We start from the raw sequence: 14354 nt of genomic DNA, 5'->3' as shown, positions 1-14354 counted from the left end.
TCAGGAACATGAGCAGCCTTTAGCATGGAAGGTATCTGAATGTGGAATCCTACATACAGTAAGTTTCACCTTAAAAAAGGAAAAAAAAAAAGGAACATTTTTATAGCTTGTTATATCTGGTCAATATTTGTGCAACTATCTACCTTGTGTTTGAACTAGCTAAATAAAAATTCTCCATCAAGAGAGATGAGTATTTTTCTTTCCTTGCTGAGACTGAATTTCCTTTCTTTAGATGGCAATATCATCTCATGACCTCAACCTTCTCAGCAGAAATCAAATATGAATGTGTTTGGAAATGGGTCATGAACCTGAATACTGAAAGATGAGTTCAGAAACACGTTGTGGATCACAGCTGGGTTAAAGAACATCTTAGAAATGTCCCAGGTTCTTCAAAAAACACAGTCCCACACAAGGAGATGTGTAGTGCTTGATAAGCAATAGGACATAGGAGTCCAGGGCTCTGCCCTCAAAACCCAAACCACTATGGAGGCAATGGTTTATTTCCACTGGAGGCAATGATTTCTTTCCCAAAACTTGCTATTTATATGCATTAGGCAAAAAAATCCCAAGTAACTCCAGTTTATGGTTGCCCAGTAACATCTCTTGGTGCTCCTCAACCTCTTCTTCAAACACTGCAGTGCTGGCCTTGTGTTCCCCACACAGCTCAGGAATACAAGACACCACACCAGAATGATGCTGAGGAGATACTCAGTGCTGGAGTTATTCACGCCAAACTTAGACCAGAGTAAACTGGTTTGAATTGAGCCTCTTGAAATGAAAAAGAAGGAATTGCTTTCTCATTTGGCTCACACATTTGAGTCAAGGTTAGTCAAGCTCACCTCCTTTCTCGTGGACCTGCTGATGAAGAAGTAAGCCTCCTCCACACCCTGGGGCTGCAGATCATTCACAGCCACCACGTGGTCTCCGTGGTTAAACAAACAGCCCAGCCTGAGAGGACCAGCCCACTGAGAGATGCTGTGGAGGGCAGAGAGCAAAGGAAACACAGAGGATATAACACAGAGGATATCCTGTATCACTGCACTTTCTGGACAGGATTGCATTCATGGGGCTGCCCTCTGGAGGTGACACACGCGTCCAATGATTTTGTACATTTTTGATCTGGTTCTGGTTGAAACCATCACTAATTATTCCACAGCATGCTGGATTCTTCTTTACAACATTTGAAATACAAACTCAAGTGCAAAAAGAACTGGAGAGAGCAGAAGGAATCACTGAAGTGCCAGCAAGCACTGCCCCTGCCCTGTTCTGCCCTGCCAAACTGCACATGGGTGTCTGCAGCTGAACTCTTCTGTGCCTGACTTATTCCCATCTCACAGGCACTGCCACAAGACATCCAGACTTACCATATTCGTCCTGCTGCTTCAGTAAGCTTTAGGTAATTGTTAATATCAGCCAGGGGTACGAAAATATCCAATTTCTGCAGCTGCATCTCATCTGTAACTTGACTGTGAGAGAAAAACATCAGAGACCACAGAATCACAGAACAGCTCAAATTGGAAGGGACCCATAAGGATTATTGAGTCCAACTCCCTGCTCCTTGCAGACTCCCTAAAACTAAATGCTATGACTAAAAGCACGGCTGAAGTGCCTCTGGAATGCTGACAGGCTTGGCAAGATGAAACCCATGAACATGTCTGTCTCCTCTGCTACCAGCTGGAGAAGACACTTACCTGAGCAGTATAGACAGGTGAACCACTGAGAGGGGTAATGAGTTTTGCCTTCTCTGGAGGGTTGGCTGCAGGCTGGTGCTGCTTTCTGGGAATTTTGTGCCTTTGTCTGCTTCCAAGTCTCTTGGACTTGCACTGTTGCTCTGGCATTTGGGAGGGGATGGGAGCCCATCCCGTCTGCACGTGAGCTGGCATGTCTCATCCAGCAGCTTGCTAAAGAGGAATGATGATAAAAAAATTAAGGGGTTTGACAATTCCAGGGACTCTTGCCGTGTTTGAGGCTGGATCAAGTAGCCCTCAATAAAGCAAAGAATAACAAGTTCTTGTAGAATATGCAGTGGACAAAATAAAATCCAAGTAAAATAAACAGCATTTCTAAAAATGGACCATAAATCTCAAAATAAAGGTTTTCATATGCAAGAACTATTTATTAAGCCTGCAAACATTTCAGCTAACAGCATGCCTTGACAAAAAAACTGAGTACAGATTGTTGGCCTTGGCAGTACTGGGCTCTGCAGGGATGTAAAGCTGTCCCTTGGGAGATGTGATAACTCAGAACTACTTGAAATCATTTTAGTTTTATTTGATAAGCCTTATATTGCCCGGAGCTGACCCCCATTGTGCCCCAAACAAGACTGGGATTAGTACCAAAAGCTGCTCTTGGTATACTTTAACTCAGATGGCATAACCTTGTGAGGTTTTTTATAGTTATTCCCCTTGAGGGGGTCCCAAAGACACAGACAAGTCTGAATTAATCTACTGGGATTTTCTGGTCAGTGGGTCTGCATTTCCAGTTGCCTCCCTCCATGTGGCCTAAGATCTGACTGTCTGTAGGTGTCAGGCCACAGCTAACAGCTACTGACCCCTCCTCTGGCTCAGGAGGAGTTTTACCCTGCAGACACAATTCTCTGCAGTATTCAGTGCTGTACTGTGAAGGTTGTAAATTTTCCTTGTGGCCCTGGAACTGTGACACAAAAGTTCAGGTCATTCTTTGTGACACTGTGCCTTCAAAACACACAGCAACAGAGCTGCTCTTTGGATGGCAAAATGAAAGGGAGGATGTGTCCTAACTCACACAACTTCTTCATGGAAAAGCTGGGAGCTAATGCCCCATCTCTAGATAATGCTGCCTGCTTTGGAGAGCGCTGGTCTGAAAGGTTGTTGGAGTTTGGCTGCAGTGACGCAGTAAATGCTGAGCTGTTGTCATGAAAACCCAGAAAAAGCGTGAGTCAACAAAAGGTGCTGCATTGTACAGTGAGAGCCTGTGTAAGTGCAGGAGTCTGCAGTGTGAGCTCAAATTTCATGTTGATCAGTTTGAATTTGACTCCAGTGCTCCCATGAATGCTGAACTTTGTGAACTAAGACCCAGCAAGGACTCGTTCAAACAAGATGCAGCCTCTAGATCTCGCTATGCAAATACCAGAGATGTCAGCTCTATCTCTAATGCTGTGCCACATTCAATTTCCAAAACCCTAATGAAGTTGTTACTTACAGTGATTTCATTGACATATAAATGTTCTCCTTTACTGGGCTGCTCTGCACTGGCTTCTCTTGCACAGGGACATCAGACTCAGCTGTAGGGTCAGGCTTTGATGCTTCAGTAGTGCACTGTCAGAAGCACACAGCAATATAAGACATTAATGTCATTGCCCTGCCTACAGAAGAAACTCCCATTAATTTCCTTATTTTGTTCAGTGCTCATGCTTTTTCAACATATTGGCTAATATAGCCTGGGTTTCCTCAAACGAGCCAATTCCCAGAAACTGGGAGCTAGAAAGGTGCTTGAAACTTAAAAGTTAATGCTGGAATTATTGGCACTGCCAGACTGGGATATGACCAGCTATATTCTGAAGTACTACCACCAAAAAAAAAACCCCATAAAAATTGTTGCCTTTTAATTTAAGCAGGCTGAAAAAGGAGACTTGTACTTTGAGTATGCTTGACTTAGAGCACTTAGATTATATGACCACATCACCATTATTGATGTCCTTCAGTCAGATGTACAGTCTGTGACTTCTGCAGAAAACTGATCACTTATCTTCTCCTGAAATTAGCCCCACAAACTGGGTGTCAAAATTTGTACGAAATTAACAGCATGATTTCTCCTCTGCCTTGTTTCACAGAATTCCAATATGTACTGCAGTATTTTTAAAGTACTGCTTTTATGCAGCTTACTGGTTTTTCAACAGAATTACATTTCAAAATGCATAAAACTAATGTACTGTTACATTCTCTAAATGAAGCTTCCAATTTCAGAAAAAAACCCAACCCTACCCCATTATATAATAGGCAAAATCCATTAACAATGAAACAGTCAATTTGGGGAATCTCAACAAAATCAGCAATGTTTTTGTCAAAATGCCCCTTGGGCCCAGGAAGAGCCTTTGAATGAGTTTAGTGTATTTTTTTTCTTGTTTAAATGAAAGCTCTATTACCTAGTGCTTTATCTATGTATTCCTTTTGCAAGGTACAAGTGGTTCCTCCTACCAGCTCCTCTTTGGCTCATTAAATGTCTCCTGTGTCCTTGGAGCTGTTAACAGGGCAGCAGAACTCACAGCTGATAAACTACCTTAGCTAAAACATTGCTGGGAGTTTGGTAATAATCTTCTTCATCCTTTTTGATGTTTTCCTCTGGATCTGACAACAGCAGGTTTTCCTCACTTCTTCCCAGAATTTTATTATCCTGCTGAAAGAATGGGTTTGTATTTAACAGGCTCAGCTATACAGATTAGCATGCATTTTCCCTTTTTGTGCAGAAGTAACAGAATCAGCAAATATTCACAGAAAACATGGTAAGATACATCCTGTTGGCATGAGTGACAATTACTTAACAAAGAGTTTTCAAGATCTGGGCCTGGATGAGAGAACCACCAATAAAAAGCAAAACACATCAGATGCTTGAAATGGGGACTCACACTGCTAAAAGGAAGTAAATACAAGGGATTAGTTAGGAAGTCAGTTGTCTGCATGTCACTGAGCAGAGAATATGTCCAGAGATGTTAGCAGATGTTAAACTTATGAGGCAAGAGAAATATTTTTATCCAATGAACAAGCATTGTTGTTTCTCATTCTCTATACAGCAAGGTTATTTATTTTTCACACACGCCGAAACAGAAACATGAGCTTTGTGCTATTCCCTCTGCTTCAGGCTAAAAAGCTAAAATCCAAATTCCTTATCTTTGAACCCTCGTGGTCAGCCTGTCCCAGCCTGAACAGCTGCATATAATACCTGCTCTCTGAGGCATTGTAAGTATGAGAAGAATTAATGAATGAGACAGAAAAGGTATGCACAAGGAAGAGACACAAAGAAATTCTTGACATGCACCCAGAGCAGGACTGGTTAAAATGAGACCAAGGGTTAACTCTGCATTTCTGAGCTCAGACTCACAACTGAATTACTGCATCTTTATAAAGTACTGTGCATCAGCTGGGCTACGCTGACTGCCCATGGCATTGCAATGTAGTTTCAACTATTCACTTCTTTCCACTAAATTTAGCTGTATTATCTCATACTTGCTGTCAGCCTATGTACAAGGATGGTGATTGCAGCATGAGATTTACCACCCTGTTAGCTGTGACAGCAGAACAGACTCTTTGCCCTGTATCTCAGCCACTCCAGGTCAGAGTTCAATGCATAAGCTGTCAGTAAAGATGGGTTTAAGCTGCAGAGGGGTGTGGTAGAGCCTTGGTTGTGCCTTCTGTCCTCTTGACTCTGCTGCAAAGGCAGCAATCCACAGCAGAGGAAAACTGCTGCAGGCACTGGTTCAGGGAACACAGGTCAGAACACTTAGCCACTAATACAAGATAACATTCATCTTTTTATCTTTCCCAATCACTCCTACTAGATATGGAAGTGAAATTACTTGAAGACATATTAATGCTGACAGAAGGTCAGTTCTAAGACGTGCCTCAATTCAACAAGCTCTTGTTCTGTAATTTAGTTACACTGACTCGATTGCTGCTGGCAAAGGCTGAAGAAATAAACCATTTAGGAACAACTGTGGCACAGCTGAGAAATGTGCAGGGAGGGACAAATCCTGAACCAGTGTAAATGCAGAGCTTTCTTTATAAACTTTGCGAGAGCTGCCACAAGTTGCAGTTGCTGCACAGAAACTCTGGGGCTCTGACTCCAAAATACTGAACACAGGTATTTTAAGCAAGATATTTTAGAAGATCATTTTCAGTGGTAAGCGAGAAAACAGACTAAATATTTAGGAAACTTTCATAGTGGAAATCAACTCGATGTGCTAGGAAAGTAGGTGGATAATCTGTAGTCACAGATAGCTAGGTGAGATAAAAGCCAATTCACTTCTGCAGATGGAACAAGGCAAGAGCTGTTTGATTTGTTCTGCTCACCAGGCTTGGGAAAACTCCTCTTGGTGAGTCACACTGAGCCTGATGGGGGCCAGGATCTGAATAAGGCCTGTTCTTGTCTTCTGAGGAACCATTCTCCTGTATGAAAGGGAAAAAGGTTGACTCCTCATAAAGATACACTGGAGGTGCCTGACCCACTTTCAGCTTCCTCTCCCTGGGCCATTTGCACAGAGCTTTGTGACTACAGAAACTCAGCAATTCCTTGGCTGCTATTTCACCCTGACACTGGACTGCAATTGCTGTAGGACAGCAGCAATGCTTTCCCTCCCTTCTATTTAAATATTGAGGGGAAAGTCAGTAAGGCAGAGAGGAATTGGATCTGAACTCTCCTCTAAGCTTTGCAGCCTAAAAACAGAGAGAGAAATAAAAGCACAATCACAAATCAGGAGGAATGTGGCTAGCAGCTGCCAAAACAATCATCACATGCCTCTGCCAAGGCATGTCAAAGCAAATCTTCAGGAGTTTACTTAATGTTCACTAAAATTTGCCAGTCAGTTGAGACAACCAGTGAGGATTGTCTCTCATTGCCTTCACTTACATGCAGACTTGCCCCTAAAGTATTTCCCTTGCAGGGATTCTGTGGTGTTACACCCTGGTCCTCCTCAGGAACTCCACCAGAAGAGACCACCCAGGCACCCACTGCAGAAACTCTGAACAACTTTTGATGGAGGAAAACCAACTATGCAAAAGAAATGTCACAGTCATGCCTAGGCACAGACTCATTATGAAGGACAGTTAATTTGTTTACCTTCTGGTAGCTTTGCCTGTCTGGAAAGCTGGCCATGTCTACAGAACTCAAGAACAGTGGCAAAGAGGAAGTCCGGCTTCTGACTTCTGGGTTTGGAAGATCTTGGCTCTAGAAATAAGGGAAAAGCAGTAGAAGAAAACAGGCACCTGTTGGGTGTGGGCTAAAATGTACTGACACATCTCACTAGAGCAAATTTTATTTCTACGGGCTCAGAGGCATTGCCTGCATGGCATTTTTCAGGCAGACATAAATTTGCCCTGCTTGCATTTTGAGCTCTGTGGAAGCTGCAGGGATGTGAGTACTTAGTGCTGAGTCTAAACTGGTGGGCCTGGCTGGCTGACAAGGTGCAGAAACTTGGGCCTGAGCTTGAACTACCAGGGCTTCCAGCTGATTCATAAAATTGACAGACTGATGTAAAACAGCATGGAAATGTATCTGAAATCCACACCCTAAGTATAACACACAAGTTTTCACTCTGATGCATCACAGGTGTGGTTCATTGCAGCATAATATCAATCTTCTCTCATTTCCATAGGGCATACTCTTCAAAGAGATTTCTTCAATGTAAAAGTGCAGACAGACTGTGCAAAGCCTGCTTGATGCATAAAGCCAGGCTACAGGATTTATATGAAAATGAATTTCTGAATAACCAAGGTCAGAGGCAACTTGCAAGGCAAAGATCAGGAAAATTCCTTTGCACAGTTTTGTAATGAAAAAGAGAAATGCCTTTTCTTGTTTTCCTAAAATAAAGTACAGTAACATGTCACCTGAGGGCAGCATCCACTTCTTTTGTCCTCCCTGCAGACTGAAGATATCAGAGTCACCCAGTCGTCTATTTCCTGCCTGAAGTTGGAACAAGAGGAGTGAAAGAAGTTAAAACTTACTGACAGGTAACACACAAGGGCAATTCTTTTGCCTACCTACTTCTTCCTATGGGGCCCAAAATAAAAATTCCTGAGATCAAGGGGAAAAACCCTGCACATTTTCAGGAAAGAGTGCTTGTGTGGTCATAGCCAGATGGCAAAATCTGACTCAGAGAGCTAACAAGGCTTGGGAGTGCATTTGGGCCACCAGGATGAGAAACACGCCATGAAAGGGCTGCTGAAGCTGTTTTTCATGTTTGCAGTGGATTTAGTTGGATTAATTCTGGAATGTTTCCCAGGGAGTGTGGGCTGTGAGAGCCGCGCCCCAGGGGAAGGCACTGGGTGCCACGCTCAAGCAGCACCCAGGTATGTGTTTTTCTTCTTATCAGAATTTCACACATCAGCTGCTCTTCTGCAAAAAAGCCAAAATTCCCCCTGATGTGCTCGTGACTGGGAAAGTGAAGAGGAGATGCTGGGAACCAGCAGCACTGTGACAAACATCCTCCTCCCTCACCCAACTGAGCTTTGGCTGATCACCTCCACAGAAACAGCTTCTGCCCCTCTTCAGGACTCAATTCCAGCCTGAACAAGCACAGACTGCACCCCCCTGCTGCACAGTTTGAAATGGCACTGCCATCACCCTGCCATCTCTGTGCTCCCTCAGCTTTCACATGCTGGCTGCAGGGAAGGGGAGCTCACCTGCCTGGACCAGCAAAAAATTAACCCAGCCACGAGCAAGGGGAGGCAATGCCATAGAAAAAAGCTGTTTTCTATTGGGCCAGGCAGCTGAATCACCTCATCCCAGAGCTGGGCCATCAGCAGCTGAGACACAAAAGGGAAGGAGTGGCTGTGAAGGAGCAGGGCCCTTCCTTGGGGCACAGCTTGGTGCTACATTGCTTTAACAGCACTGCCTCGCTGCTTTCAGTGCTACATTGCTTAAACAGCACTGCCTCGCTGCTTTCAGTGCTACATTGCTTTAACAGCACTGCCTCACTGCTTTCAGTGCTACATTGCTTAAACAGCACTGCCTCACTGCTTTTGCACATCCTGCTACGCCCACCTGCTGTCCCCAACGAGGTAGTAACGTCTGTTTCCAGTGCTGATGGACATCACCTGCTCAGGAAGGCATTTAAACATCTTCCTCACTGTTTCCATGATTTCAGTGTTGCTTATGCCAACTTGAATACTCATGATTCTGTGAAGATAACCATAGGAAACATCCTGTATAACTCTACACAGTTACATACAAATAGACACACACATATTTGTGTGCATGTCCATATTTTACTCTGAGCACAGTGTAATATGATGAGATCTGCGAGGGGAAAGTTGAACATTTTTCCACAGAAAAAATTGCTCAAGAAAATAAAGGCACACATTCAAAAGAGGTGGTCTTTCAAAAAAGAAAGTCTTCAAGCAAAATATATAAAATTAACTTTTGCAAAGTGCCCAGACTATGGATCCTCATTTCTGGAAAAGGGGCTTTTGGTTTAATTCAGAACCTTGAAAAAAACAGTAGTAAGAAAAATTTCTTGTGGAAGTTTTTTAACCACTATAAAACAATAGATTTGATTTGAAACTAATTGTATATTAATAGTGTTTTAATGGAGGGGAAGAGGAACAGAAGTACTCTTAATGGATACTTGAAGCACTTGAAGCACTACTTCCATTAACTTCCAAGAAGCCAAATTAATAAAAGTAATAACAACAATAATTATGGTAATAATGTAACCACAGACCACTGAGCAAGCTGCAATATTTTTGAAAGCTTCACAATGTAAATCCTTTTAATAGAAGAAGCACAACAGCAATGTGGTGAGTGACCTCCTTGCCTAACAATTCCAGGAGCCTGGAGTATTACCCTCTAGACCTGACAGGAAATATTTACATTTCCCATTACATTTTCTGTTTCTCTTGCACATATTTCATACCACCCATGGCATGGTGAAGGGTGCCAGTCCAAAGGCAGTGACACTCAGTCTTGCTGCAGCAGGCATGTGCTGACAGGAGAGGAACAACCAACCCAAAGGAGCCAAGCAGGCCAATTCCTTGGCAGAGTAAGAGGCAGTGAGCAACCATCATCAGCCCAAAGGGTTGTGAGAAAGTCAGGAAAGCTTTGCACAAACCTGCAAAGCACTTTGTGAAGCTGCAGGCTGGGGAAGGGTGTGTGCCAGAGCTGAGAGTTGCACAGCCTGTCCTGACTGACACGTGAATGAAAGCGTGGCACTGTCCTCCCAGGAGGTGCAAGGTGCCCTACTGCAGGAACACAGCCTGTGGGGTCATGGAGCCAAGCCAGGTATCCCACTGGCAGTGGGATACCCACATCACAATCACTCACACAAAAGTAAATCACAATAAAGCAATTCAGCGTTTTCACTTTTACAAATATCATAGCTGCACCCAAGGCCTACCAATCCCCTGGGACTCTTTTGTGGAGTTCATTGGGTTTGACTCAAGAGCCCAGTCCTGACTTCAGTCAGGAACAAGTGCTTGTGCAATCAGTGGCCATTGAAGAGCGCTGATACATGACTCAAAATAAAAAATATGATGCATTTGAGCTACATACTGATCAACAGCTATGGAGCCTTTCACGTGTTGGCCTTTTAGATACTTCAGGATGTAATGCCCTGTGCTGGACTTGGACAGGACAAACAGACGCCTTTTCCAGGAATTCTGCCAAAGAGAAAGCAATTTGTCTCTCATTAAAATTCAGGACAGCAGATATGAGGGATTGCTGAAATATGACTAATCTGTGCTGGTATACCTGTGAGCTGAAAAGTTGAAGAGGTGGTGATTTGATGAGGAATCCGTGCTTGCAGACTCCACCTTCAGGGCAAAATGTATTTTGAATTCTCACTAATCAAAGAGAAATGAACAGCACCATTACTTAACTTGCTGTCAATTAATCTCTTTAAAAAGACCTGTTTGAACTGGAAATTGTTGCTTAGCACTGGGTTTCTGGGCTTAAATGGACATAAAACACAAATCAAGGCTATAAAATATAGAGCCAGGCCCTGCTACCCTGATGTTAATACTGACAACTGGCCCAAATTGCAAAGTAATGGTAGTGAAAATGTAGGGGCTCAGAATATATCAGGAGCTGCTGTCTTATTTAACTGATCTTATTTAACTTTTGGGGTCTGGTCTTATTTAGCTTTATAATTAGTGATCTGAAATGCACCCCTAAAGAAATTAATAGATGGCATTTAGGCAAGGATAGATCATCTCACAGCTTTTCCACTGAAAAATTTAAGTATAAGAAATTTTGTACCTGCAGAATTTCTTTTACTTGTAGAAGCCATCCTGATTGTTTCTTCCACCCAGATAACAAAAAGCAAAAATGCTGAAGCTAATTCCTTTCAGTTTGCTTGCTGCAGAGCAGCATTTCACTGCACACACAACTGCTGTTGAGAAAATCAAAATCTTACAATGGTTTTCATACTGATGATCAAAATACATAAAATAGCCATAACAACTATTTATTTAAATATATTCATAAATAATTTTATATAATATTAAATCGTACACTATATGCTACATTTGTTATTTTATAATACAATCACAAAGTTACAAATAACAAATATTACCCACTTTTATAGGCCAAAAAGATGATTTGCCTAGAAGTGATGAGGGCTGCCAACAGAACTTCATTTGGCCCTTTCTTTTGCACTAGTCACAACACCTGTAACCTAGGAATGCTGCCTCCATGTGTGTTTCTGACACTGCTTTGCCAGTATGATCAGTCCTGCACAAAGCTGGCATAACTTGGCCTAAAGAGTTTAAAATATATGTGGAAAATACATTTATAATACTATACAATTTTAATAATTTGCAAGTTTGTCGTATTAATACAATGCCTTTTCAAAAGTTTCCCTTTGCCTTACCTCAAAACTCTCCTTCCCTGCAAAATCAGATCTTGGCTGCAAGTTGTTGTACCTACAAGGAGGTTACACAGACCCCCTTGTGCCACCTGAAGTCACAGAGCCTCTCCTGGGAAAATCTGAAGGATTACAAGTGCTGCTCTCTGGCTCTTTGCTGAAAACCCTGGCTGCAGTGAGAGATTTAGGGGTTTTCCTCTGTTTCTCTTTCTTCAGTGATTTGCTCCATGGTGCCAAAAGTAAACATGGTCCAGTCAGGAGTAGGGTGGTCAGGAATGGGGTGGGTTTCACATGGAATTTTACCCCTGAGACACAACTAAAGATATGGACTTTCATTCCTCCTGTTCCAGGCTGTAAATGGGAATGACCCACTGCAAGCTTAGGTCCATCAGAGATTTCTGCACATTTCTGTCTGTATTTTTTGAGGTTTTTTTTCAGGGAAACCTTTGCAATTTTTGCCTTTTGGGAAGAAAGATTTGTTGTAGAAATGCCGTGATAAACTGTTATGAAATTTTCTTCTAGGGTTTTCATCTGTTGTCTACCAGAAAAATAAAAGGACGAAAAAGCAATTTCCAAAACTAAAAATGACTGTACACAAAGTCAATAGTCAGGGCACACACCTGGGGTTGCAATGAAAGGCAATGTATTGTTCTGTTTAGTGACTGACAGTCACCTCAACTGGCAAACGATGCAATTACTACAAAACAATGTTCCAAGAGTCTCTGACAGGATAAAAGTCTCTTCTGGATGTCAGTAAAAGTCAAGATTTGCATGTAGGAGGACAAAAACCCGTGAGATTAGTTGTGCTATCTCACTCTGCCTTTTGGGAAAAAGTTTTTAATTGTTACATCTAATTGTCTTCTCAACTGAAAGCAACATGTAAACAGGTTATGTCTAATTGAAAACAGAAAATGCCAGTTCCATGATTATACCCCCTCAGATTTTTGTATGCCAGGCATTAAGGGATTTGATTGCTTCAAACCTTTTGAAATGCAATGAGACATTTCAGTCAAAACGCAAAGAAAATGCCTCCAATCATTATGATGAAAGCTGTTCTAAAACTTCAAAAATTTCCAAGATAAGGAAAACAAACTGTGTTAATACTTACAAGCAAAATGTCTTCATGGTGAAGAAGGTTATTAGAGAAATACACCTTCAGGTAAATCCAGATTCCCTGTACTGCCTCCTGCAGCAAAACACGATGTGTCCTTGCCCTGCATTGGGACTGCCCTCTTATAGTCCTTGTATAAACACAAACACCTGAAATATGACCCACAAGGAAATTCCTGTTTCTGCATGGGAAGTAACTGAAGACTCCTCTGGAAAGGGGAAATCCAGAAGATTAATATTCACTTAGAAGCAATGAAAAATATGCACATTTGAGGCAGTGATAAATGTCTCCCACACAGAAGAAAAGCCTGGAGACAGCCTGGTTTTGTTGGTTCAGCTTTCTGAACAGTCCCTTCATTTCCCAAGCTGTTTCTAAAACATAATATCCACCCATGGCTGGAATATAAAGCAGCAGTAAGAACCCTAAAAGATCATAAAAGTTCCATAAGTTGAAGCTAATTTCAGATTTAAACAGCATTTAGTTAAACATACAATGGTGGAGCAGGATTTCTTATGCTGCCTATGTCATGACAAGGTAATTTCAGTGTTAGTCTTGGCTGAATTTTTGGGATTCACTCCAGAAACATTCAGTGTATCAATAATGAAAGTGGATTTACACACTAATTCCCTTGCCATCTGCAGATGGCAAGGGAATTGCTTTCCAATAGAAAATAGTCATAAATCTGATCAGAGAAAAAAGCTAAAACACCCTTTTAAATCACTATTCAGCAAGCTGGCTCTGGTGGAGTGAAAGGGTCAAGGGCTCCTCACTCTGAGTGGGCTCCTTCAGGCTCACAGCTCTCAGCTCTGTCAGAATCACCACTCAGGGCTGATGCCTGCTGGTACACTATTTTCTTTTGAAATAATATTAATTTTATCTGGGCATCATCTAAAGCAATGCTCATCTAGCAGAGATCCTGGTTCTGACACAAGGGGATTTTTTTCTGTCTTTCACTTCTTCTCTAAGTTAATCTTTCCATGTTACTTTCCTCTCTGGCAGTGTATTCAGGTATTTTATGCTGATCTTTCTGTATCTCATATATTGGAACTGGCCTGAAGTTCTGCAGACAGGGGAATATTGTTCACAGAAATTTAAAAACAGGCTAGACCTCAAGCAAATAAACACTAATGAACTAAAAAGACATGAAAGAGCCTCTAGAGAAGTAACAAATACTGAAATGTTGGCTGGCCATGGCAAACCAGGAACATCCTTAATTCCAGAAAAGAGCTTAAGATGGAGCTATTTGGCAGAAGCAGCAGGGAGAACACTTTCACATGCACTGCTACAGCACTGTACAATTTACTGTACAAAGGGCAAGATGAAGCACTGGTGGAACATGGTATTTCCAATAAAATACTTCCACTAACTTTGGTTTACTCCAAGAGAGGAGGTGGCCTGTCCAACCCAAGTCACCCAATGCCAAATTGCTTTTCTAATCTACCTTTCCCCTGACACTGCAAACCTCCTCCTGAAAAGATGCCAGAGAGCACCTGCATTCTTCAAAGAGAAAGGGATTGGGATATATCTTGGTTGGTTTTTGTTTTACCAGATCGAGTGACAAACATGCAGATATACAAAAGAAATTTAAAAAAAAAGTCTTTATTGATGTCATACTCAACATTTTCATAAATCATCATTTATTTAATTCAAACAACTGTAAATTCGACTCATGAAAAAAATATATGTCTCACT

General features: G+C 42.0%; 1 protein-coding gene across 1 annotated transcript; it reads right to left on the bottom strand.

The window, feature by feature from the left end:
• On the bottom strand, window positions 1–10975 carry PLEKHS1 (pleckstrin homology domain containing S1; the record flags this gene model as incomplete). Its single annotated transcript, XM_084210850.1, has 13 exons — window positions 1–69; window positions 840–975; window positions 1365–1466; window positions 1692–1901; window positions 3181–3296; window positions 4258–4371; window positions 6045–6140; window positions 6811–6918; window positions 7578–7653; window positions 8734–8868; window positions 10240–10346; window positions 10438–10529; window positions 10945–10975. 13 exons carry the CDS (start codon window positions 10973–10975, stop codon window positions 1–3), a joined length of 1392 nt encoding a protein of 463 aa, XP_084066976.1.
• Window positions 10976–14354: the final 3379 nt, after the last annotated feature.

The sequence above is a fragment of the Fringilla coelebs genome (assembly GCF_963513975.1).
Source record: "Fringilla coelebs genome assembly, chromosome: 8".
NCBI classification, from domain to species: Eukaryota; Metazoa; Chordata; class Aves; order Passeriformes; family Fringillidae; genus Fringilla; species Fringilla coelebs.
This window is presented reverse-complemented; position numbering and strand designations above follow the sequence as displayed.